The sequence below is a fragment of the Chelmon rostratus genome, chromosome 22 (assembly GCF_017976325.1).
Source record: "Chelmon rostratus isolate fCheRos1 chromosome 22, fCheRos1.pri, whole genome shotgun sequence".
NCBI lineage: Eukaryota > Metazoa > Chordata > Actinopteri > Chaetodontiformes > Chaetodontidae > Chelmon > Chelmon rostratus.
Genome location: NC_055679.1, coordinates 1,942,919 through 1,969,679, shown reverse-complemented (window position 1 = coordinate 1,969,679; position 26,761 = coordinate 1,942,919). Strand labels below are relative to the sequence as shown.

Below are 26,761 nucleotides of genomic sequence, written 5' to 3'. Positions count from 1 at the left end.
ACGGCTGCTGTTGTGTCTGTCTGTTAAATGAGAGGCTAGAGGCAGGAAATGGTTAGCTTAGCTTAGCAGAATGACTGGGGGCAGGGGGCTACAGCGAGCCTGACTGCTTTAAAAGACTGAAACAAACAGAAAATCAGCCTGCCAACACTTCTAAAGCTCACTATTAACATGTTGGGCTATATCTCATCAGTTTAGTGAGCATAAAAACCAAGTGTAGTCTGCAGTTTTACGGGGGTTTTGTTCTGGACAGTTTCTTGACAGTTTCTCATAGTGAAGCATCTCTATTCATTTAGTCGGTTATTTCCTTTTATTTATCAGTCCTCTGTATGAACAGGTTGAAACTGGCCTGACTTTGGTTGTAAGATGAAAGCATTTTAGATACATATACTTTACTGACATGAAACCATTGTTTCAACAGCTTTTTAATGACTCCTCTTTCAAATGTAGGCTTGTTGAGACGTACTTGACACCGATTGTACTTATTTAAAAGCCTTTGAAACAAAAACATGTAACACAGCTATCTTTGGAAAAATAAAAGAATAAAATGAGAATATATTTGATATATACTGTATATTAGATATTTATTATTTAGATATATAGATATTATTTGCTCTGCAAATCAGAACAGAGCTTATCAATGAATACTTAAGTGAGTAGAAAATGAAGATTAAACCTTTATTTATTTCTTTTAGAGAAAAAAGCAAAGGAGTGCAGCAACATCTGGACTAATAATGACCTTCATGGAAGTCATCAGAAGAAAAGCTGCGTCCTCGCCACAAAATTCAGTGTAGAAGTTTGCAAAGGATCATGGAAACAAGCTTGATGCCTTGTGGAAACAAGTCGTGTGGACTGCTACATTTTTTTGATTGACTTTGTCAATGGGCGAACCGGAGCACCCGGAGAAAACCCCACATCTGAAGGAAGAACACAGAAGGAAGCAGGGCTGGGAGCTGAAGCCTTACTGTGTTACAGTAAAACTACAACGCAGCCCGAAGTCCCCTCTGGTTGATTCAGACGGCGTTTATGTCGGTCCTGCTGCACGTGCTGTCCCCCCTAGCGCCTGTTTGGCCAGTCTAAGAGGGACTGATGGGCCTGCTGCTCCTCCTCCTTCCTCTCAATGTGCAGCAGGACCTTATCTAAGCTCACGTCCTCCTTCCTTTATTTGGCTTTGATGGTTTCAGCGTTTCCCAGCTTGTTGTCCAGCCGTCCAGCGTCTGTCCTCCTGACGGAGCTCCTGAATTTGTTTGCGGAGAACAGAAATCTCTCGGCGAATGGTCTCTGCGGCAGATGTGATGTCTTTATTCTCCCTTACAAGAGACTGCTGTCTAATCTTGTTGAGAATCTCCTGACGTTCCTGCACGAGGGCAACCTTCTCATTGTCAAACCTGTTCAGCTCAGCTTTGTTCTGTTGATACTGATCGAGCCAGGGTTTCACCTGTTCGTACTCTGCTGTCAAATCCAGGATTCTGCTTTGGAGGTTGTGAAGGTGGTCCATCCTTTCCTTTTTCTTAGCTTTCTCTGATGCATACGCGGCCTGCATCTCTTGTTCATCGCGAAGTTTCTCGGTCAAAGCCTGCTGCTGTCGTTCTTGGACAGCGATGAGTTGGCTCAAGGTTTGATTCTCCTCCTGCGTTGTTTGAATTTTCTTTTCCAAGTCGTTCTGCCTGGAGATTATCTTCCGGAGGTCCTGAACCGTTTGCTGCAGCTTCTTTATACATATCCTTTATACATATCCATATCCTCAAATGTCCATCCACCTCTGCCATGGTGCCAATAACTTTATTTAAAAAACCGTCAGTAGCAATCAAAGTACAACAAAATTATAGGTTTATTCCACATATATCATAAAAAATATGAAGAAACTCTAAACGATTCAATTGAATGAATATTTTCTTATTTTCTCTGCTATTCATGTCATACACAGATGTATTGATGACTGCTGGGTAACATTTTTCCAATCTGAAGTCAGTGTTTGATCACATTGTTTATGTCTGTTTCTCTCTCTCTTAAACACACTCACAGAGGGGGAAACGAGGGAGAGGAGGAGAGGAAGAAAAGGCGAGATATAGACTTCATGGTCTGCCTGTTGCAGAGCAGGCAGCTGATCGCAGCGCCATCCTGACAGCTGTGCTGATATTTGTGCTGCTGTGATGCATCGAGTTGGTGATTTGCAGGTGGGGTCGGGTGCAGGTGTGGATTAAGTGAGGGATAATGTAGAGTGAGCAGGTTCTGTTCATCCTGAAGGAAGGAACCTGCTCGAGATGGTGATTAAAACATATTTTATTGGTTTAAAATGAGCCTACACTCGTCTGTCACCGCTCTCACTGCGCAGCGGCTCTGAAAGTAAACACGTGCGTTGCCTAGCAACCGCCTGCCACGTGCGCAGGCCGGCAGGCAGGAAAACTTATTTCTTTACAGTTAATCAGAGAAATCATGTCCAATGTGGAGAAGTGACGGGGCATCCCAGACCTGAGAGAGACGTAGCTGGAGACAGAGTTTGGTTTCTATTATTTTGGACTGATGGATAAAAGTCCCGCAGCAGCTGATCTCTGCGTTCAGCGTCATACATTAAAAATCTGTCTCCAGTTTGGTCTCCACTAAGCAGTCTTTTAGCAGGTCGATCGCCCATGCTGTGTTTCTCTTGGTGTTTTTTTTCGTGTCTGTCGGCTTCAGTCTGGTCAATCTCTGTGTCCTCAAGTCTCTTGTGCCTTAATATCGCCCCTCCAGTCGGTCCAGCGTTGTTCTTTACTTTTCTTGTCTGTTTGCCGGGGACATGTCATTCTCCAGCCACACATCAAGTGTTTGGTCCTCTCCAAACAAATGAAAAGTCAAAAGCTTGTTGTTGCTGTGGTACAGCTGTCTGCTGGGTCTGTACAGAGGTTTCATGGTGTAACGGTGAGCACTCTGGACTCTGAATCCAGTGATCTGAGTTCAAATCTCAGTGGAACCTGCCTTAATGCTAACAGACAAATTCAGCTGTGTGTTAATAAGTTCATGATATCACTTCTACTTCCTGCTCTGCTTCCATCCTTCTGCTGATATCCCTGTTATCTCTGCCAAAGTTTCAGACAGTGCATCTTGGACATGCTGTCACAGTCTGTCTCCCTGTTCCTCCTGTAACCAATTTTAAAGATGTAAAAGAGAATTACGGTATTATAACCACTTGGACTGATTATAAGACCTGGACCAGAATCAGAAGATAATAAATCCAGAAGGAGCCGCATTACTGAGCAACAATGATGAAGCAAACACCAGAGTGAAAGTCGAGTAGCCACTCATATCATTTTTACAGTGGTTAAGGTAAGTTGATTAGGTTGTACAGAATACAGAATTGTAACCCAACTGTCAGAAAAAATAAAAATAAAAATAGTGTGCACACTTTTAAAACAGAAAAATGTCCGTTGGGGCCCTTATGTCGAATAGGAGTTGTTGCAGGTTTGTTGTTGTCAAGTCACTGTAAGTTCACCTGCTTCCAAAGGTCCTTGTAATGTCATGCAAGTGTGTGTGTGTGTGTGAATGGGCGGGTACGTGGAGATTCCTTCAGTGCTGAACTCTCTTCCGGGTGGTCGGCTCGCCATCTGTCACAGCAGGAAGTTGTCCTGAACCTCAAACATCTTCCGTCCTCCAAAAACCTGACCTGTAGACAGGTCACACAATTCACATTCAACACCATCTATACTCACATGCATCAAAAGGGATATCAAATATCAAATATCAAAAAATGCACAGAATTGCATCTAACTCTGACATAAATCTTCATCTCTATTCAAATTTCAAATTTCTCTCAGTTGTACAACTTTAATCTCAAGTGTATCATTTGTGAAAACCAACATTAAAGTGCTCAAAGACTTATGGTAAGTAACCATTAACATTCAAAAATTCATTGATCAGAACCACATCAGAACCAAATAACATAACAATATTCATTTTGAGTTAGACACAGAGGTTAAAGAAGTGTGCTTCAGTTACTCTCACACTATAGGCCTATTCATGTGAGAGAACTGCACCAAAAATCACTCTCTAGTGGCTTTAAATTCAGTCAAAATAGCATAAATGTAAATAAATTGCATTGTACAAAATAAAACTGTTTTACTGTTTTATATTTATCACAACATACCTAATTACTTTTTTTTCTTTAAATTGACATTAGAAAAATAAAATACTTCCCCTTTAAATATATACACATCAGCATAAAATAATAACCAAAATATGCATTTGCTCAGAGTATTACATCATCATTCAATTCAGTTCACTCTCATAACTGTAAAATTAACGTCACTTCTACTTCCTGCTTTGCTTCCATCCTTCTCCTGATATCCCTGCTATCTCTGCGAACGTTTCGGACAGTGCATCCTGGACGTTTACAGAGACTCACATTAATGAAAGAAACAGAGGGCGGCCATATTTTTTAAAAGGCAAATCCAGCAAGAAATTAAATCAGGGGGCACCAACGCTCACTCCAACACTTAAACCCTCACTGCAAAACAGGTTTGAAACACTGAGTCTGAATGAGGAAGGTCATCATCTGTCAAACCAGGGTAAAACCTTCGGTCAGACATTAGAGGGACCAGGTGGACGGGATGGACATGCTGTCACAGTCTGTCTCCCTGTTCCTCCTCTTCAGCCACATTTCTGTTTTCTCAGGCCCATCGGTGCTCTTCTCCTCCAATCCCCATGACCTGACTGCCCACCCAGACACACACCCGTTTCCACTTCCCTCTTCTGCTCTGCAGTTGCCTGGACTTCCTCACCTGCAAGCCGTTCCACCATCAGCCACTCACTACATGCGCTGGTCTACCTCCTCTGATCCTTCGCCACATTGTGAAGTCCTTCATGTGCTTCTTTGACCTGAACCTGTTCTGGCTGCCTGACTTCCGTATTTGACTTTGGCCTGTATGTTGACCGGTCCACGTGATAAAAAGGTTGGGGACCACTGATCGACATCACAAAAAGAGACCAGACTCTCCTCATAATCCACAAACACCCCCAACTTCTGAGGCTTCGACTTCAGAGAGAGGTCCACTGATGATGCAGGAACTTTTTACCTGTTTTCTTTTGTCAAGCATTCACACCAAAAGCCATTTGTAGGGGTCAGTGTGATGTTCCTCCTTCTGTCGATAGACTCTATCATGTTGTGTTGTTTTGGTAATGATCTTATTCATTGTGCTCAGTACACGACCCCACCCTGCCTGACACCTTAAACAGCTTCTTTGCCCGCTTCGACACATCAGGCAGCAGAGAAGTCACACACCTACCCCGGCTGGAGGAGCAGCACCAGCCCCTCGTCCTGCTGCAGCACCAGGTGACATCCACCCTGAGGAGGATCAACACCCGTAGAGCTGCAGGACCGGATAAGGTGTCAGGCAAGACTTTGAGGACATGCGCTGACAAGCTAGCAGCAGTGTTCCTGGACATTTTCAACCTGTCCCTGCAGCTGTCTATGGTTCCTGAGTGCCTCAAGTCCTCCACCATCATTCCGGTACCGAAGAAGACATCCATCACCTGCCTGAATGACTACCGGCCTGTTGCTCTGACCCCGGAAATCATGAAGTACTTTGAGCGGATTATTCTCAGGTACATCAGAGACTTCATCCCCTCGGACCTAGACAGCCTTCAGTTTGCTTACAGAGGGAATCGGTCCACAGAGGATGCTGTCTCCATCACCCTGCACACAGCCCTGACCCACCTGCAGCAGCCCAACACCTACGTCAGGATGCTATTTGTAGTCTTTAGCTCAGCTTTTAACACCGTCATCCCAGACAAGCTGGCGCTGAAGCTACACGCAGTGGGTCTGCCTGCGTCTCTGTGCCACTGGATCAGAGACTTTCTCACCAACAGGCCTCAGGTGGTGAGAATAGGGAACATCACATCATCCCCTCTGGTCCTCAGCACGGGCACGCCACAGGGTTGTGTGCTCAGCCCGGGCCTCTTCACCCTGTTTACTCACGACTGTGCTGCCATACACCCCACCAACACAGTCGTTAAGTTTGCGGACGACACTACAGTAGTGGGTCTCATCTCAGATAACAACGAGACCCACTACAGAGAGGAGATACACCAGCTCACCCAGTGGTGTTCAGCCAACAACCTGGTGCTGAGCACAGGGAAGACCAAGGAGGTCATTGTGGACTTCAGGAGGTCCAGGAAGACGGATCACGCCCCCCTCCTCATGGACGGAGAAGTGGTGGAGGGTGTGGACAACATCATGTTCCTGGGCCTCCACATCACATCTGACCTCTCCTGGTCCATGAACACCTCCCGCCTGGTGAAGAAGGCACAACAAAGGCTCTTCTTCCTCAGGAAACTGAAACAGGCTTGACTCTCCTCTCGGTTGCTCGTCAATTTCTCCAGGGCCACAATTGAAAGCATCCTCTGCCTTAGTGTGACAGTGTGGTATGGCAGCTGCACGGCACAGGAGAGGAAACAACTGGCACGGGTGGTTAAAACTGCACAGGGCATCGTGGGCTGCCCCCTTCCTGACCTAGACTCTATATATGAAGGCCGGGTCAGGAAGAGGGCGAGATCCATCGCCACGGACCCCAGCCAATCCAGGGCCACAGACTGTTTGTACCGCTTCCATCAGGAAAGCGGTACAGGAACATCCACACCACCACTAACAGACTGAGGGACAGCTTCTTCCCCAGAGCTGTTAGAGCTATCACCCCCAGCAGCCCCTCACTGGAGTGAGAGACTGTGAGAACTGTGAACCACTGCACACTGCACTTTACACCTCCACCTCTACCTCCACCTGCACCTTCTGTGTCCTCAACTTTTAGGTACACACATACACTTAACTAAATTATATACATTTTGGTATATTGGCACATTTCATTTTCATTGGCATATTTTATTGTCCATTGGTATTTTTTTATTCTGTCGTTACATTTCACTGCGTATATTTTATTCTGTTTGCACATTTCACTTCCATATTTTATTGTTTAGTATATTTTCATTCTGTTATATTTTTAATTGCTTTACAAATATTTTTATTGCATGTTGGTTTATTTTATTTTATTGTAGTTATCTTAATTTTATTCTTTCTCCTCTTATCTTTCTTACTATCTGTTCCTAACATGGGGGTTGCAATGAAAATTTCATTGGCATGCTCAATGACAATAAAGACTCTTGAATCTTGAATAATCATTTATAGCACATTGTCTTTGTCTGTCTCAGGTAACTGTTGCTCCTTTATCTGTGTGTACTCTGAATCCAGCCATCTGAGTTCAGATCAGGTGGGACCTGATGTTGAGATGAAGATGAGGTGAAGTCATACGTAACACCTATAGTGTATTATAAGAGAATCAGGAACTTCCAGAATGAATAACGGTAGCACACAGCAGTCAGGATGGCTGAGCGGTCCAAGGTGCTGCCTTCAGGGCGCAGTGACCTATGAGGACGTGGATTTGACCCCCACCGCTGACATGAAGAATAACTACATGTTTGAAAACCTTCAACAAACATTGACCTAAACCTTCATTCTAATGAAGACTCCTAACAATGAGCAGCTGTGACCCAAAAAGGCCAGTTTGGTAAATACATGTGATCATTGTTGTTAAATTGAGAACAGTTTGTCCTTTTTCTTTCTCCTTTCTATAAAATGCTGTTGGCGCTAAAGCCACCGTCACCGTTAGAGACCAACCAACCTTGGATTCTACACAGATATGAAACACTGTTTGTTTTTGTTTTTTTGGAAACCAAGACATGCAATGAGCAGAACATCCTACGGTTCAATAAAAACCAACCTGGCAATTTTTGGCATTTCTGCACTGATATTTCTTGTCTTTTAGATGTTTGATATCTGCAACATGCCCACATTGATCACCGCTAACAGTTCAGGGCTGTGCAAAAAATAAATAGATTAAAATCCACAGACCGACAGGATCAGTATCATTTGCTGCAGTCACGAGCGTGATAAAACTCTTGAACATGCTGTCGTGCACTAGATCACCTCATGTTTGATCATTTTGCAGTGGTTTTATTTTCAATCGCATATTTCTGTCAGGCCGATACTAAAAGGAGGACTCAGATGCAGAGTTACACAGCAGCAGAATTTATTTATTCACCAGTTCACCAGAGTACTCCTCGACAAGCGTGAAACAATTCGCTATGAAAATTACTCTCTAGGAATGAAGACGAGGACCTGACTGTAGTCAAGGAAACAAAGACAAAGACAGGAGTAACCCAAGGCGCTCGGCGGAGGGGAAAAGAGGCTGTAAAACTTTAGAAATAAAAATCGCTCCAAAAGGAGAAAAAGAAACACGGCTATGAAAATTAACCTGGCAGGGAATAAGCTACAAGGGAGAACAAAATACGCTCCGATCTAAACTGACGGAGGATAAACACAACTATCTCTGGGAGGGTGGAACGTAAAGCGCCCGATAGAAGGGGAAGGAAGGGACTGAGTAGAATAATACGAATTTGCTGTAAGGTCAATTAATAACAAAAAACGCTCACACGGAGGATAAGAGATATTCAAGAAAACGAAGCAAAAGACTCAGTAACGTGGAAAACAAAACCGCTCTTAAGGAGGGCTATGGAAGAACTAGGGATTAACTAAAGACACAATACTCTGAACAAGACTATGAAATTTAACAAACACAAAACGCTCACGAGGAGTAACAAAAGCCTTACGATGACTTGAGCTGTGGCTGAGATCTATGGCTTGCACGGGTGAGACGACCAATAGGACAAAACACACTGGCACGAAACAAGGGAGACGCAGACAATTTAAACACATGGAGGGTAATAGGTAACAGGTGGAGACAATGGGTAATCAGGCTGACGCACCGGTGACACATGAGGAGGGGCAAGTGATCTGAAACGAGAGGAGAGTTAGGTTCACAAAAATAAAAACACAACAAGACAACCCAAGACAAGACAAACCTCACCGCGGTGTGACAATTTCAACAGTTAACCCTCTATGGTACAGCGTTGCCACATGGCAACAACCCCCTTTTAAGCCTTTTACACACAGATAATACATCCCAAATTATGATGCAATGCATTAATAAAGAGGTGGGGTTCTAAGGAAACCAACAGCAGTGTTTAAATTTGTCAAATGACTTTCTGGAGGCCGTTTTGAAACCCTTTTCTGCAGACATCATCGACGAGAGGAGCCTCACCATTTGACTTGAAAAAAAAAGTGTTTTTTTGAAGTTTTTCAACGGGGAAAAAAAATATAAACTCAACAATAGGTGAGTTAAGTTCATTATTATGTAGTTTCATGCATTGTACTCGATCAATAAATAATAGAAAAAGTTAAAAATGTGTATGTTGCCACATGGCAACACCGTACCATTATGGATTGCTAGCCTGGCATGTTGGAGAGGAAAGCCATAAAGAAGAGGGGAAGACCGTCCCAGCATATTGAGGCCAGGAAGAGGAACAGAGGTCCCATTGCACCAGTGCCACCAGCAGCTGTGCATCAGGACAACACAGATCACTGGCCTGTCGTCATGCCCAAAGTGCACAAAGTGTGATGTCTACCTGTGCCTCACGACTTAGACGAACTGCTTCATCAGTTTTCACAAGCAGTAAGGCAAAGATGGCCATCAACAAGTCAAATCAGTTACTCAAAAAGTACTGTACATGTATTCGAATTAAATGTTGTTGTTCAGGCCACTGGGGATTGTTTATACTATAACATGAGTTTTAAAATAAAGGTTATATACAATTTTAAACAAAACTCTCTTGTTTTCATTACTTTCCATTATGGTACGGTGTTGCCATATGGCAACGAACCCCAAAAACTACTAAAAAAATATTATTTTTTGAAAATGTCTCTTCATTATGTTTACTTGGTCTATTTTAAGACAAAAAAACACCCCAAATATTTTTTTACCAACTGGGATCATAGTGCGTACCATGGAGGGTTAAGACTTCAAGAGATTAAAAGGAGTATTTAGACACTTTGGGAAATATGCTTGTTAGCTTTTAGCTAAAACGGCTGCTGTTGTGTCTGTCTGTTAAATGAGAGGCTAGAGGCAGGAAATGGTTAGCTTAGCTTAGCAGAATGACTGGGGGCAGGGGGCTACAGCGAGCCTGACTGCTTTAAAAGACTGAAACAAACAGAAAATCAGCCTGCCAACACTTCTAAAGCTCACTATTAACATGTTGGGCTATATCTCATCAGTTTAGTGAGCATAAAAACCAAGTGTAGTCTGCAGTTTTACGGGGGTTTTGTTCTGGACAGTTTCTTGACAGTTTCTCATAGTGAAGCATCTCTATTCATTTAGTCGGTTATTTCCTTTTATTTATCAGTCCTCTGTATGAACAGGTTGAAACTGGCCTGACTTTGGTTGTAAGATGAAAGCATTTTAGATACATATACTTTACTGACATGAAACCATTGTTTCAACAGCTTTTTAATTACTCCTCTTTCAAATGTAGGCTTGTTGAGACGTACTTGACACCGATTGTACTTATTTAAAAGCCTTTGAAACAAAAACATGTAACACAGCTATCTTTGAAAAAATAAAAGAATAAAATGAGAATATATTTGATATATACTGTATATTAGATATTTATTATTTAGATATATAGATATTATTTGCTCTGCACATCAGAACAGAGCTTATCAATGAATACTTAAGTGAGTAGAAAATGAAAATTAAACCTTTATTTATTTCTTTTAGAGAAAAAAGCAAAGGAGTGCAGCAACATCTGGACTAATAATGACCTTCATGGAAGTCATCAGAAGAAAAGTTTCCTGCGTCCTCGCCACAAAATTCAGTGTAGAAGTTTGCAAAGGATCATGGAAACAAGCTTGATGCCTTGTGGAAACAAGTCGTGTGGACTGCTACATTTTTTTGATTGACTTTGTCAATGGGCGAACCGGAGCACCCGGAGAAAACCCCACATCTGAAGGAAGAACACAGAAGGAAGCAGGGCTGGGAGCTGAAGCCTTACTGTGTTACAGTAAAACTACAACGCAGCCCGAAGTCCCCTCTGGTTGATTCAGACGGCGCTTATGTCAGTCCAGCTGCACGTGCTGTCCCCCCTAGCGCCTGTTTGGCCAGTCTAAGAGGGACTGATGGGCCTGCTGCTCCTCCTCCTTCCTCTCAATGTGCAGCAGGACCTTATCTAAGCTCACGTCCTCCTTCCTTTATTTGGCTTTGATGGTTTCAGTGTTTCCCAGCTTGTTGTCCAGCCGTCCAGCGTCTTGTCCTCCTATCTGCCCTCCACTCTTCCAAAATCCTGGAGCTCCTGACGGAGCTCCTGAATTTGTTTGCGGAGAACAGAATTCTCTCGGCGAATGGTCTCTGCGGCAGATGTGATGTCTTTATTCTCCCTTACAAGAGACTGTTGCTGTCTAATCTTGTTGCGAATTTCCTGACGTTCCTGCACGAGGGCACCCTTCTTATTGTCCAGCCTGTTCAGCTGAGCTTTGTTGTGTTGATACCGATCGAGCCAGGGTTTCACCTGTTCGTACTCTGCTGTCAAATCCAGGATTCTGCTTTGGAGGTTGTGAAGGTGGTCCATCCTTTCCTTTTTCTTAGCTTTCACTGATGCATACGCGGCCTGTATCTCTTGTTCATTGTGAAGTTTCTCGGTCAAATCCTGCTGCTGTCGTTCTTGGTCAGCGATGAGTTGGCTCAAGGTTTGATTCTCCTCCTGCGTTGTTTGAATTTTCTTTTCCAAGTCGTTCTGCCTGGAGATTATCTTCCGGAGGTCCTGAACCGTTTGCTGCAGCTTCTTCCATTCCTGGCTCACAAGTTTGTTTACGCTCAGTTTAGCCTTATATTCATCCTCCAAAACTTGATGGTCCCTCATTTGCCTCTGTCCTCCAACAATTTCTCGCTCGAGACTGTGGTTGTTTTGGACAATGATTTCTATTTCTTTTTCAGCAGCCTGACATTTTTCCTCCAGTTCTATCTGGCGCTTGAGTTTACTGTGCAGGTTGCCTGATTTCTTGCGAAGGTCTTTGCTTAAATTACTGATTGCTTTTTTCCCAGCTTTAAGCCATTTATATCTCCCTTCTAGGTCTCGACCACGAGACTGTCCTCTGCGGTCGTCTTCTCGTTGTTCCAAGAACATATTGTGCAGCTCTGAGGCGTCTATTTCCTCAGGAGCTACACAAATGTTGTCGAGAAGATTTTCTTTGTCCTCTTTGCGTTTCAGCCACCGATCCATCTTATCTTATTTTGTTGTCTCTCGATATTAAAATGAAAAAATGAAAAATATCTAGAACTGAGGTGAACAGCAGAGCATGAGAAGTCATAGCTGTTGATGTGCTTTGATGTCACAGAGCAAGTGACGTCACAGTTCAAAGGAAAATCTTAGCTCTGCCCACAAACCAGATTGAGGGTGGTGCTAAAATCTTAGCCCCGCCCACAAACCAGATTGTGTTGTGAAATAAAAAAACCCCACAGGTAGCCATAGCAACAGACAGCAGTGCTCCACTGGGACCTACAAATCAGACAGGCCCCAGGAAAAGTCCTGAGGAAAGTTCTTCTATTTGAACCCTTATACATATCGATATTCTCAAATGTCCATCCACCTCAGCCATGGTGTTAATAACTTTATTTAAAAAACCGTCAGTAGCAATCAAAGTACAACAAAATTATAGGTTTATTCCACATATATCATAAAAAATATGAAGAAACTCTAAACGATTCAATTGAATGAATATTTTCTTATTTTCTCTGCTATTCATGTCATACACAGATGCACTGATGACTGCTGGGTAACATGTTTCCAATCTGAAGTCAGTGTTTGATCACATTGTTTATGTCTGTTTCTCTCTCTCTTAAACACACTCACAGAGGGGGAAACGAGGGAGAGGAGGAGAGGAAGAAAAGGCGAGATATAGACTTCATGGTCTGCCTGTTGCAGAGCAGGCAGCTGATCGCAGCGCCATCCTGACAGCTGTGCTGATATTTGTGCTGCTGTGATGCATCGAGTTGGTGATTTGCAGGTGGGGTCGGGTGCAGGTGTGGATTAAGTGAGGGATAATGTAGAGTGAGCAGGTTCTGTTCATCCTGAAGGAAGGAACCTGCTCGAGATGGTGATTAAAACATATTTTATTGGTTTAAAATGAGCCTACACTCGTCTGTCACCGCTCTCACTGCGCAGCGGCTCTGAAAGTAAACACGTGCGTTGCCTAGCAACCGCCTGCCACGTGCGCAGGCCGGCAGGCAGGAAAACTTATTTCTTTACAGTTAATCAGAGAAATCATGTCCAATGTGGAGAAGTGACGGGACATCCCAGACCTGAGAGAGACGTAGCTGGAGACAGAGTTTGGTTTCTATTATTTTGGACTGATGGATAAAAGTCCCGCAGCAGCTGATCTCTGCGTTCAGCGTCATACATTAAAAATCTGTCTCCAGTTTGGTCTCCACTAAGCAGTCTTTTAGCAGGTCGATCGCCCATGCTGTGTTTCTCTTGGTGTTTTCTTTCGTTCCTGTCGGCTTCAGTCTGGTCAATCTCTGTGTCCTCAAGTCTTTTGTGCCTTAATATCGCCCCTCCAGTCGGTCCAGCGTTGTTCTTTACTTTTCTTGTCTTTTTGCCGGGGACATGTCATTCTCCAGCCACACATCAAGTGTTTGGTCCTCTCCAAACAAATGAAAAGTCAAAAGCTTGTTGTTGCTGTGGCACAGCTGTCTGCTGGGTCTGTACAGAGGTTTCATGGTGTAACGGTGAGCACTCTGGACTCTGAATCCAGTGATCTGAGTTCAAATCTCAGTGGAACCTGCCTTAATGCTAACAGACAAATTCAGCTGTGTGTTAATAAGTTCATGATATCACTTCTACTTCCTGCTCTGCTTCCATCCTTCTGCTGATATCCCTGTTATCTCTGCCAAAGTTTCAGACAGTGCATCTTGGACATGCTGTCACAGTCTGTCTCCCTGTTCCTCCTGTAACCAATTTTAAAGATGTAAAAGAGAATTACGGTATAATAAACACTTGGACTGATTATAAGACCTGAACCAGAATCAGAAGATACTAAATTCGGAAGGAGCCACATTACTGAGCAACAATGATGAAGCAAACACCAGAGTGAAAGTCGAGTAGCCACTCATATCATTTTTACAGTGGTTAAGGTAAGTTGATTAGGTTGTACAGGATACAGAATTGTAACCCAACTGTCAGAAAAAATAAAAATAAAAATAGTGTGCACACTTTTAAAACAGAAAAATGTCCGTTGGGGCCCTCATGTCGAATAGGAGTTGTTGCAGGTTTGTTGTTGTCAAGTCACTGTAAGTTCACCTGCTTCCAAAGGTCCTTGTAATGTTCTGCAAGTGTGTGTGTGTGAATGGGCGGGTACGTGGAGATTCCTTCAGTGCTGAACTCTCTTCCGGGTGGTCGGCTCGCCATCTGTCACGGCAGGAAGTTGTCCTGAACCTCAAACATCGTCCGTCCCCCAAAAACCTGACCTGTAGACAGGTCACACAATTCACATTCAACACCATCTGTACTCACATGCATCAAAAGGGATATCAAATATCAAATATCAAAAAATGCACAGAATTGCATCTAACTCTGACATAAATCTTCATCTCTATTCAAATTTCAAATTTCTCTCAGTTGTACAACTTTAATCTCAAGTGTATCATTTGTGAAAACCAACATTAAAGTGCTCAAAGACTTATGGTAAGTAACCATTTACATTCAAAAATTCACTGATCAGAACCACATCAGAACCAAATAACATAACAATATTCATTTTGAGTTAGACACAGAGGTTAAAGAAGTGTGCTTAAGCTACTCTCACACTATAGGCCTATTCATGTGAGAGAACTGCACCAAAAATTACTCTCTAGTGGCTTTAAATTCAGTCAAAATAGCATAAATGTAAATAAATTGCATTGTCCAAAATAAAACTGTTTTACTGTTTTATATTTATCAAAACATACCTAATTACTTTTTTTTTCTTTAAATTGGCATTTGAAAAATAAAATACTTCCCCTTTAAATATATACACATCAGCATAAAATGTGCTTCTTTGACCTGAACCTGTTCTGGCTGCCTGACTTCCGTATTTGACTTTGGCCTGTATGTTGACCGGTCCACGGTGATAAAAAGGTTGGGGACCACTGATCGACATCACAAAAAGAGACCAGACTCTCCTCATAATCCACAAACACCCCCAACTTCTGAGGCTTCGACTTCAGAGAGAGGTCCACTGATGATGCAGGAACTTTTTACCTGTTTTCTTTTGTCAAGCATACACACCAAAAGCCATTTGTAGGGGTCAGTGTGATGTTCCTCCTTCTGTGGATAGACTCTCTCATGTTGTGTTGTTTTGGTAATCATCTTATTCATTGTGCTCAGTACAATAATCATTTATAGCACATTATCTTTGTCTCTCTCAGGTAACTGTTGCTCCTTTATCTGTGTGTACTCTGAATCCAGCCATCTGAGTTCAGATCAGGTGGGACCTGCTGTTGAGATGAAGATGAGGTGAAGTCATACGTAACACCTATAGCGTATTATATGAAAATCAGGAACTTCCAGAATGAATAACGGTAGCACACAGGAGTCAGGATGGTTGAGCGGTCCAAGGTGCTGCCTTCAGGGCGCAGTGACCTATGAGGACATGGATTTGACCCCCACCGCTGACATGCAGCCCTTCTCAGTGCAGCAGCACCTGCACATGAAGCTACATTGATGATATCGGCCCATCTATCACACATTTATAACCACAAAACTGGAGAAGAATCAGCTGTTTGAGAAGATGACAAAGTTTTGTTTGCACACACACACACACACACACACACACACACACACACACACATCTATCTATATAGACAGATTGATTGATGGATACCATGGAAATATTTTCCTTGTTATTTGTTCCTTAAGCACGACTTTTACGTAGTTTGTTCTATTTTGTTGAAATGTTTGAACACCTGTTTACACATTTGATATGTGTGGAGCATGGAGGGGGCTACAACCGCTGTTCCTTGTGCAATGCATGACAATTAAATACCCTGAATAAAGAATAACTACATGTTTGAAATGAACCTAAACCTTCATTCTAATGAGGACTCCTAACAATGAGCAGCTGTGACCCAAAAAGACCCGTTTGCTAAATACATGTGATCATTGTTGTTAAAATTGATAACAGTTTGTCCTTTTTCTTTCTCCTTTCTATAAAATGCTGTTGGTGCTAAAGCCACCGTCACCGTTAGAGACCAACCAACCTTGGATTCTACACAGATATGAAATACTGTTTGTTTTTGTTTTATTGGAAACCAAGACATGCAATGAGCAGAACATCCTACGGTTCAATAAAAAACAACCTGGCAATTTTTGGCATTTCTGCACTGATATTTCTTGTCTTTTAGATGTTTGTTCAGGGCTGTACAAAAAATAAATAAATAGATAAAAATCCACAGACCGACAGTATCAGTATCATTTGCTGCAGTCACGAGCGTGATAAAACTCTTGAACATGCTGCCGTGCACTTGATCACCTCATGTTTGATCATTTTGCAGTGGTTTTATTTTCAATCGCATATTTCAACAGTTAAGACTTCTCGAGATTAAAAGGAGTATTTAGACCATGTCTGTGGCTGCTGTGCAAGTGTCTGACTCCTCACTTTGGCCAGTGGGTGCTCCAGCCCCAAAATATTCCAGAATTGCCCCTGAATTTACAATTAAGACACAACATGCAAGTTAGATCACACAGTCGCAAGTTGATCCCTCGTCCCCCTCCCCCTGCCTCTTCGGACAGTGTCTGAACAGATACACACAACCTGTATGACTCTCAGATACACAACCTGTATGACTCTCAGACACACAGCCTGTATGACTCTCAGACACACACAACCTGTATGACTCTCAGACACACAGCCTGTATGACTCTCAGACACACAACCTGTATGACTCTCAGATACACAACCTGTATGACTCTCAGACACACAGCCTGTATGACTCTCAGACACACAACCTGTATGACTCTCAGACACACAACCTGTATGACTCTCAGATACACAACCTGTATGACTCTCAGACACAAAACCTGTATGACTCTCAGACACACACAACCTGTATGACTCTCAGACACACAGCCTGTATGACTCTCAGACACAAAACCTGTATGACTCTCAGACACACACAACCTGTATGACTCTCAGACACACAGCCTGTATGACTCTGAGACACACAACCTGTATGACTCTGAGACACACAACCTGTATGACTCTCAGACACACACAACCTGTATGAGTCTCAGAGACACAACCTGTATGACTCTCAGCGGCAAGTGACAATGAGGGCGCCATATCTCCACTAACTTGACATGGAAATAAGCAGTAGTCTAGAAAACTGTGTTATGTTAAATGTTCATAAAACTTTGTCAGGTTTCAAAATGTATGTCTCCATTTACTGAGTTCATGCAGATATGTATTTGTTGATTAGTGCTCGTTGCATGTTATGAGTATTACAATGCTGGCACATCAGACTACAACCTCTAAGGGTTTTTAAGAAGGCTCTAAAGAGAGTCCATGGTTCCCAAATCAAAGTGAATTATACTCTAAACTACAGCATTTAAAAAAATCAAACAAAACCTCATAAGATAAGATAAGATAAAACTTTATTTATCTCCAGTCGGGGAAATTTGGGCATTACATCAGCATGTAATAGCAGTGGGAAGAAAAAAAGCAACAAAAAAAAAAACAAACAAATTACTAAATAAAGTTGACTATATATATGTACATATTATACAAGCAAAATGAAAGTTTTGACTATATAAGAGAAAAAAATATAGTTATGCTGAATGAAAATTAAAATCTCAGCCATTCTCCAGTTTGCGAAAGTGGTTGTCATGTGTGGAAACCAATGCAAACACCTTGCTAGGTTCATGTTCATGTTCATGGTTCATGGTTATCTTATTTAACTCTTAAACTGAGACTTTAAACGTATAGACCAGGCATGTCCAAACTATTCCATAAAGGGCCGTGTGGCTGCAGGTTTTCGTTCCAACCAAGGAGGAGCACACCAGCTTAATTAGCTGAGCTCAGTCTTCAGCTGATAACTCAGTGATCCCTTGATGTTGATTGGCTGGCCTGGTGTGCTCCTCCTTGGTTGGAACGAAAACCTGCAGCCACACGGCCCTTTATGGAATAGTTTGGACATGCCTGGTATAGACGGAGGTCTCTCCACCCTGTTGCAGCTGGGTAGCACTGGATGAGTGGTGGTCGCGGTGTGCATAATTCCAGTTCCACCTATCTGTTTGTCTGCAGACCGATAGACTCAGGCTGTGTACTGACACATAAGCCTTGAGGTATATGATCTGATCAATCAAATATATGTCAGATTAAGCATGGTCAGGGGTAAACTGATGTTTAAAACGTTGACCACTCTTAGTTGTGGTATGTGAGGCCACGTAGGGCCACGAAGGGTCAGACCAGGAAAAGGGAAACCAGAGGTGGTAGAGTTTATAGAGAGGCTATTAGGACGTTAATCTCCTACAAATGGGGATATACAGTAGGTTGTTGCAAAGGAAAACATGGCTCAGTAGCTCAATGCCCAGAACATGAACTGGTTTTTGAGATAGGAAAGAAATGGGGAAGAAACGTTAAGAGCAGAGTCTCCTGATCTGACCCTGAAGCTCTCTCGGATGGCCGGCATCTGATCTGATACTGCTTGTTAATAAAAGTCTCTTCAACTCAAGCTTGTATCAGCTGAGTCCTCTCTACATCATCATCACACCACTGCTTGGCAGGACCTGGTATCCAAGCAGAAATACAATTTCTTCGTCTTTTTTCATCCTCTCCACAGCTGTGAAAGCACTTATTTAATGTACGACGAACTGTATGACACTGATGCGAGTGTTTGCCCGTTTGTGGCAGACTTCGGACGCCAGGATTTCCTTCGAGGACAATAAAGTCTCTGTCTTACCTTTCTTGTTCATCGTCCCCACAGCTGTTAAAGACGTATTTATAGTTTTGTGATTTAATGACCTATGCTAGGCTAATGAGCGTGTGTCTCTTAGGTCGTAAAACATCCTGTCTGTGTCCAGATCTCCTCGCCTTGCAAAGGCCTGGGGACTGCTACCGATTCCTAAAGGTTGAGGGTCTTAAATCAGCTAGAGGGAGGCGGGACAAGCGGGGGAAATTCCACTTTCTGCTACTTTCTACGTCTACTCCACACTCATTTCAGAGGCAAATTGCTGCATGTTTTTGCAAATAGAGAAACTGGACCGAAATTCTCATTCCTGCCGACAATCCTCTGGCCTGCAGAAGAAAGCCGACCACCAGGACAGTACAGATATGGACTAAGGGGCCTCCTCTGCACTTCAGGACTGCTTCGAGCTCACAGACTGGACTTTGTTCAGAGAAGAGGCAGACCTAGACTTTCTCACCAACAGGCCTCAGGTGGTGAGAATAGGGAACATCACATCATCCCCTCTGGTCCTCAGCACGGGCATGCCACAGGGTTGTGTGCTCAGCCCGGCCCTCTTCACCATGTTTACTCACGACTGTGAGGCTCTTCTTCCTCAGAAACTGAAACAGGCTTGACTCTCCTCTCGGTTGCTCGTCAATTTCTACAGGGCCACAATTGAAAGCATCCTCTGCCTTAGTGTGACAGTGTGGTATGGCAGCTGCACGGCACAGGAGAGGAAACAACTGGCACGGGTGGTTAAAACTGCACAGGGCATCGTGGGCTGCCCCCTTCCTGACCTAGACTCTATATATGAAGGCCGGGTCAAGAAGAGGACAAGATCCATCGCCACGGACCCCAGCCATCTGGGCCACAGAATGTTTGTACCGCTTCCATCAGGAAAGCGGTACAGGAACATCCGCACCACCACTAACAGACTGAGGGACAGCTTCTTCCCCAGAGCTGTTAGAGCTATCACCCCCAGCAGCCCCTCACTGCAGTGAGAGACTGTGAGAACTGTGAACCACTGCACACCGCACTTTACACCTCCACCTCCACCTGCACCTTCTGTGTACTTAACATTTAAGTACACACACGCTTAACTAAATTATATACATTTTAGTATATTGGTACATTTAATTTCATTGGTATATTTTATTTTATTGTTTACTGTTTAGATACATTTTAGTACATTTCACTGGTATATTTTAATTCTGTTGGCATATTTCACTGTGTATATTTTATTCTGTTGGTATATTTTATTCTGTTGGCACATTTCACTGGTATATTTTATTGTTTAGTATATTTTTATTGCCTTAGTATATTTTCATTCTGGTATATTTTTAATTGCACTTACTACTTTAATATTTTATTGCATGTTGGTTTATTTATTGTAGTTATCTTAATTTTGTTATTTCTAATCTTTCTTATTATCTTGTTTCTAACATGGGGGTTGCAATGAAAATTTCATTGACATGTCATGCTCAATGACAATAAAGAATCTTGAATCTTGAATCTTGAATCTTGAAATGCTGAAACTCAGAATCTTCATGATGCAACAGACAAGTCTTGTAGATCCACATACAAAGGGGATGACGAGATGATTGAGTGTGAACAGGTGGGAGAGGAATCCAAATCCAGAATGACAGACTGACGAGGCGTGGGCTGGAGCAAACTGAGGTTAGGCGCCTGAACACAAAGAACAGGAGTCAGGAATGCAGGAAAGCAGACAGGAAAAAACAGACAAAAATACTCAGGGATTGATGCAGGAGTCTCAGTCGTTACCACAAACAGACAATTCAATGACTACTGGGTGGAAGGCCGGTGCTTATATACTGTGACAGCAGGTGAGTCTTGATTGAATGATTGAGGGCAGGTGAGGTGAGGAGGGGGCTGGACCAGATCTTCCTGCCATACCCTGCAGTAACACAGACAGGAGACAGACAGGAGACAGAAGGGAAACACAAGAACACAATAGGAAACTGCAGAATCGAACACAAATATTTTTACTGCACTGCATTTGTAACTTTAGTTGTTTGTCGATTCAGGTTAATAGTACAAAATATAATCAATAAATACATTCTGATGTAACATTATGTTTCTGATATATATTATTCAGAGTAAAATTTGCATGCTACGCAAACAGTATATATAGTAAAAAAAAAAAAAAAAAAAAAGCTCCACCTTTACCAGCGCACAAAAAGCACATGCAACATTTACAGATCAGTAAAAGGAACTAAAGTCACTGTGGCAGCAGAACAGATGATTAATTCTGTTAATATATTGTATTTTGTCAGCCCCTGGCAACCTTAGCATAAAAGTACTTCAAAAAACACTGCAAAAAAGGAGGTAAAATAAGGTAATTCTTGACAACATTTATTATAAACCTACAAACCTTTCAAAAACAAAGGACATTCAAATTAGAAGATTCAGAAAAAAACATGACAATAGAGAAATGGGAAAAAGGAAGAGGGGAAAAATAGTAACAGGAAATGAACATAAAAATGATGTACAACCCTGATTCTAAACCAAGTGTGAAGCTGTGCTAAAAATAATCTGCAATGGAACTGTGTTTACTTCCAGCGGTTTCACAAAGTGTTCCTGACCCCATGTTATACTATGGTATACATAGATTGAATGTCATTATCATATTGTCTATGTTATTCATTAAGCATCACTCTGTATATGCGCTGAACTTTGACTGTGGAACACAAGTACTGGCAGACGAATGGACACCTTGGCCATAAGCCTAGGTCTGAACCCAGAATGTTAATGTGCAAGATTGGCTGCCGATAGCTCCAGCCTTAGCCACATGTGGATATTTGGTGTATCTCTGTGTTACTTTATAGCTGAGCATTTCCATTTTCATTCAGAGCAAAACCATATAAAAGGATCTGTACTCAGTTACTTAGCAGACCAACTCAGCTAAAAGTCTATTATTCTGAGGATCTCCGTGTACTGCTGATGATTTATCTAATGCATAAATTGTTCATGTGTTTTCATGTGTTCACAAAGTGGTGAACCTTGCTCCATTCTTGCTTGTGAACGACTGAGCCTGCAGGATGCTCCTTTCATTCCCAATCATGATACTATCACCTGTTACCAATCAACCTGTTTACCTGTGGAATGATCCAAACAGGTGTTTTTGGAGCATTTCACAACTTTCCCAGTCTCCTGTCCCAAATTGTTTGAAATGTGTTGCTGCATCAAATTCAGAAAAAGCAGGTACTTGCAAAAGATTAATGAAGTTGATGAGTTAAAACTTTGAATGTTGTCTTTGTGTCACAGTGACGCAAATATATAGTATTATTCATTTGATACTAAAATTTCCAATAGAAACGAATACAAATACCATTGTACTTTGCCTTATACCTTTAAAAATTTCAGGCAATTTGTTTCACATTTCCAGCAATGTTGTCAAACGTGTTTCAGCTCTCAGCATTCATACTGCATTTTCTTAAGTGAATGCAATTTTTCTAGTTTGTCTTGTTCACTTTCAGCTGTTATGGAAATAAAACAGACTCAACCGTACAGTAAATACAGAATGTGGGACCAAAATTAGCCAAAACAGCTATGTAGAGTTGCATATTTATATATTATCGAGTATTATCAAAATATGGATAAATGGATTAAAACTTCGTCCAGCAAATAAAAGAAATAGATGGAGCTTTTTAAAACTATCCCACAATGCACTGCAGGCTGAGCTGTCAGACTACTTCTTCCGGGTTTGATCACTCTACCTCCACGTGAGTGACATCTTGCTAGAGTAATGTCAACAAACCCTCTAATTATGAATGGAGACGAGGAGGACGAGGAGTTCAAAGTGTTTGTGGCCCTACAGGCCGGGGCCCTGCAGTCCTCAGGAATACCCCAAATCTACTGGAGGAGCCTACATCACAAAATAACCAACGAGGTGTGTCTTCTGCTAACGTTAACTATCCTGCTAACTATCCTTCGTCTGTCAAACTGACGTGCCACACATGTTAATCTCGGATAAACTGTGATGCTAACGTATCAAAGACTGTACTCCACTCGTGGAATAATCAGCAGTTTAACAGGCGTATATTTTGTCATGCATTTTTTTTTCTTCAGTGTTGCTAGCGTCGGTACCCACTGCACAGACGTGGCAGCATTGCAACAACGCCGGTTTGAAGTACCATTAGGCCACTAGCAAGTTATGACAACTGTTATGACCTGTATTTGTGATAAACTGTCTTTAACGTTACGTTTCGATACCCAACATCTGCGAATACTGCATGTTATTACATGTTAACTTTACTTCGTTCCAGTCTCTCGCAAGGGAGGGACTTTTGCCAGTTCGGCTAAAAAAATCTGATGATTTTATCTTACCTTCGTTGTTGGCAAATACGCACAACGGACAGAGCATGAGCAATGAGATGCACCAAATTACAGGTTTCTGGGGTAAATTCGGCATATGATTTAGGCACCAATCGGTGTACTGTTTTGATGTTTTTTTTACCTTGATAGTTTGTTCATATGCCCACTTCAGTGTGTGCAAGGTCGGTACGTGAATTATGAGAAGAATAGCAATGAAAGTAACTTTGAAATATGAAACAAGTGCCTCTTAGGGTATTTGATATATGCCGGGTTGAAGTGGGCCACTAACAATAACTTCTATATATTTATATGCAAAGTAGCACTGGTGCTGTGTGATTAAGATGACATGCACATTTTAAATTACCAAAATCTGCAATGGAGGCTGGTGATTACATGAGATAACTGCATCCTGTCATTTTTCTGTCTGTTAGATTTATGATGCTGGGGAAGTCTTTGGAATCATGCAAGTGCAACAAGACGACGATGAGGACGAGGAAAAAGAGAATGAGGAGAAGAAGAACATTCCTGGAAGAGTGATCAGCAGTAAGGTGGTCGTGACCCGGGAGAGCGGGCTGCAAGCCTCAGAACCAACCAGGTGAGGTCGCCAGAGCACCAAAAAGCCCCCCTGGGAGAAGGATTTAGCATTATTTTATGGAACCAGAGCAGTATTCAATAGATACAAAAGACATGTAATAATAAATGACATAATAACATGACATGATATAAAAAGTGTTGTGGAGAAATGTTATTCTGAAATAAAATCAGATTTATTGAAATAAAAGTCCTAAGAAATTCTAATATCTTAAATTATTATACAAATCACTGTTTCATTTACATATTTTCCACGATATATTCACATGATTATTTATTTCGTAATTATTTATCAAATAATTAATACTTGATTTAAAAAAATGATGGTTATAATCATTTAAATACAAATGGACCTCCGTCCATATGTCCTATGCTGTCTGCAGTGTTTTTCTGGTGGATCACGCCTGGACGTACCGTGTGGACCATGCCCGTCAGCAGCTGGAGCAGGTCCCCGGCCTGCTGCCTAGAATGGCCGCCCTCATGGGGGTGGACTTCCACGGTGAGGCCCCAGACCCAGACACAGTGGATCTCGTGCTGGAGCACATGTGGAAGTACAACCAGACTTATCACCTCTCCCAGGGTGTACGTTAGAAACCATGATCCACACTCTCATCATTACCTAGGTCCACACATACAGCTGCTGAGGTGCTGTCACAATTTCTTTGGTGTGTTCCTGTTGACTAAAGCCCCTTCTTCGTGTAAAGGTTGAATGTACTTGTACATAAGTCTCTTTAGACAAGTGCACCTTTATTGGAACACAAAAAAGGCTAAAACAGGAAGAAAGCATTTGTAGACAGTCATGTACCTGTCCTGCGTCCACTTCACTCTCCTCCTGTTTTCCTGTGCAGTCTGCAGAAGAGAAGGTTCCCGTGTGGTACGTCATGGATGAGTTTGGCTCCCAGGTGCAGCACTCTGACCAGCCCAGCTGTGGCATGGCTCCCTTCTTCTACGTTCAGGGCCAGCTGGCTTACTCTGTCCTCTGGCCTCTGCAGGACCTGCAGGAAGGAGGTGAAAGCAGACACACAACCACACACACAGATAGTGATGAGGAAGTATGAACTTTAAACAATAAGTCTGGTGGTTTTTGTGTATTTTTCTTATCGTCAACACAGATTCATGCACCACAGAGTAAGTAATTATGTAACTTTATTTTTTGTCTAGCATCTGTGGAAGCTTTTTCTCCTACAACATATATTTTAAAAATAATTAATACCTGTTGACCTGGATTTTCCTATGCCCCGTGAAGGACCAGCTCCTGACTGGATCAGGTTCTGATTATTTAAGACTTATTTCTAATTCTTAACTGTATCACTTTAATGATTAAAAAAATAATAATAAGGTTAAGAAGTGGTCAGGTTTGTTTCAGGGAAAAGTCTGAAATGACTGTCAGAGTCCAGAAGAGTTTGGTCCAGAGAGCTTTATTCTCTTTACAGATTACAAAGCTTGAGTATGCTCTGCAGAACAGACTAATTTTCCTTGTTGAAACATCACTTTTTATTCTAGAGCAGTGGGAGGTAATTGAGTTCTTACAAATCTATAGGGTCATTATCTTCAGTTATTCCAAGACATTTTATACCACTCAGAAGCCACTTAAATGAGCTTGTTTCTTGAAACTCAGTATAATCAAAACCCATTGTGAACCAATTATTTACTCTTTTCCAAGTGCACCAAGTTATATCCTGAAATAGCTGAAACGCAATAGCTGTATAGAAGTGTCTATAATTTGGTTAGGCAGTTACCAGGGGCTGTTTAAAATATATATCAAATTATATCGTCTGCCAGGAGATGAATTTTATGATTCATCCGATCCACTTTAAAACCATTTATTTCAGGGTCCTGTCTTATTGCTTCAGCTTGGGGCTCAGTAGCCAAGATGAAGAGTCCAGGAGACAAAGGGCAGATAAATGTTAAAAAAAGTATATAAGTAATTAAATGAAAATGTCAAATAATAAAACTTGATAAAAAATAGAATGTTATATGATGTTATATGATCAAAACAAGCAAAAAGCTCGATCTTGCTTATTGTCTGACAGTTTCCTTGCCGGCACATCACTTATGGAGGAGTCCTCCATGTTACTCATTTTTTGTCATTGTTTTCTGTCATTTCCTTTTAGAATCTAGTTTACTGGACAGGGCTTGATTACCATTTCCTATCTCTTGAAGAATAAGTGATCACAGGTATTGTTTTGCTGCCACAGTTAAATGAGCTTCTTTGTTGCCAATCCTGTGAATAGTTTTCTCTGCAGCCGTTGGGATTTGCTCACTAGCTGAGTTTAGTTTTTTGTTCCTGGGTCTGGCTCTGGGTCTACTGCATCTGTCCAACCAAACTGAAATTGTGTTTGGGTGTTATTAAAGGTTTTCAAATGAATTTGTTCGGACCTGGTGAAGAGAAAGCGGTGGTGTCAGTCTGTGTCACATGAGATCGTTGAGAGGACCTGCTCTAAAGCATTGCAGCAGCAAAGCATTTCAGAGCCCCCATATTTGGCTTAGCCAAGACCTTTTTGTTGTAGTGAACTTATATATTCAAGTAACAACAACTGAGGCTCATTGGGTTTATCCTTTTATTCATCAAAGTGAAGTTTTCCACACCACTGCTGCTGAATACAGATAATTGTGTGTCCGCCTTTTTTGTTAAAAACTAAATGACCAGCTGATTTGGGAATTACAGAGCCTTCTTTCTATATATTAGTGAGCTGTTTTTAAAGATTTACATCTTCAATAAGGATAGATGGGTTTGGAGCTGAGAGCCACCGACAGTAGGGAGGATTGAAAGAGTTGAGAAATTTCCCAACAGCAATATTGTATATTTTATTATTTCCACAGACGAAGTAACCCGAGATTACACGTACGGAGAGACAAACCCCCTGGTGAGGCGATGTTGTCTGTTGCCATGGATACCTGTTGATCTAGAACAGGCCAGCAGCGTCACCGCTGAGCCCCCAGACTCATACTATGAGGTGAGGACAAACACAGGACACACTTCTCCACCTGTTCAGTTGGCATTT

General features: G+C 42.1%; 1 protein-coding gene and 2 non-coding genes across 3 annotated transcripts in view; all 3 read left to right on the top strand.

Moving 5' to 3' along the window:
* The first annotated feature begins 2,878 nt into the window (after positions 1-2,878).
* Positions 2,879-2,950, top strand: trnaq-cug. Its single transcript has one exon. It is a non-coding gene; the product is annotated as a tRNA-Gln (tRNA).
* A 10,670-nt stretch (positions 2,951-13,620) lies between these two features.
* On the top strand, positions 13,621-13,692 carry trnaq-cug. Its single transcript has one exon. It is a non-coding gene; the product is annotated as a tRNA-Gln (tRNA).
* An 8,855-nt stretch (positions 13,693-22,547) lies between these two features.
* The window catches only part of ttll12 (tubulin tyrosine ligase-like family, member 12), a 30,547-nt gene continuing 26,333 nt past the window's right edge, over positions 22,548-26,761 (top strand). The window contains exons 1-5 of the mRNA XM_041964368.1: positions 22,548-22,740; positions 23,597-23,760; positions 24,140-24,338; positions 24,605-24,764; positions 26,580-26,713. Of these exons, the coding sequence (XP_041820302.1) occupies positions 22,597-22,740; positions 23,597-23,760; positions 24,140-24,338; positions 24,605-24,764; positions 26,580-26,713 (801 nt within the window). The 5' untranslated portion in view covers positions 22,548-22,596. The remainder of the gene's footprint in view (positions 22,741-23,596; positions 23,761-24,139; positions 24,339-24,604; positions 24,765-26,579; positions 26,714-26,761) is intronic.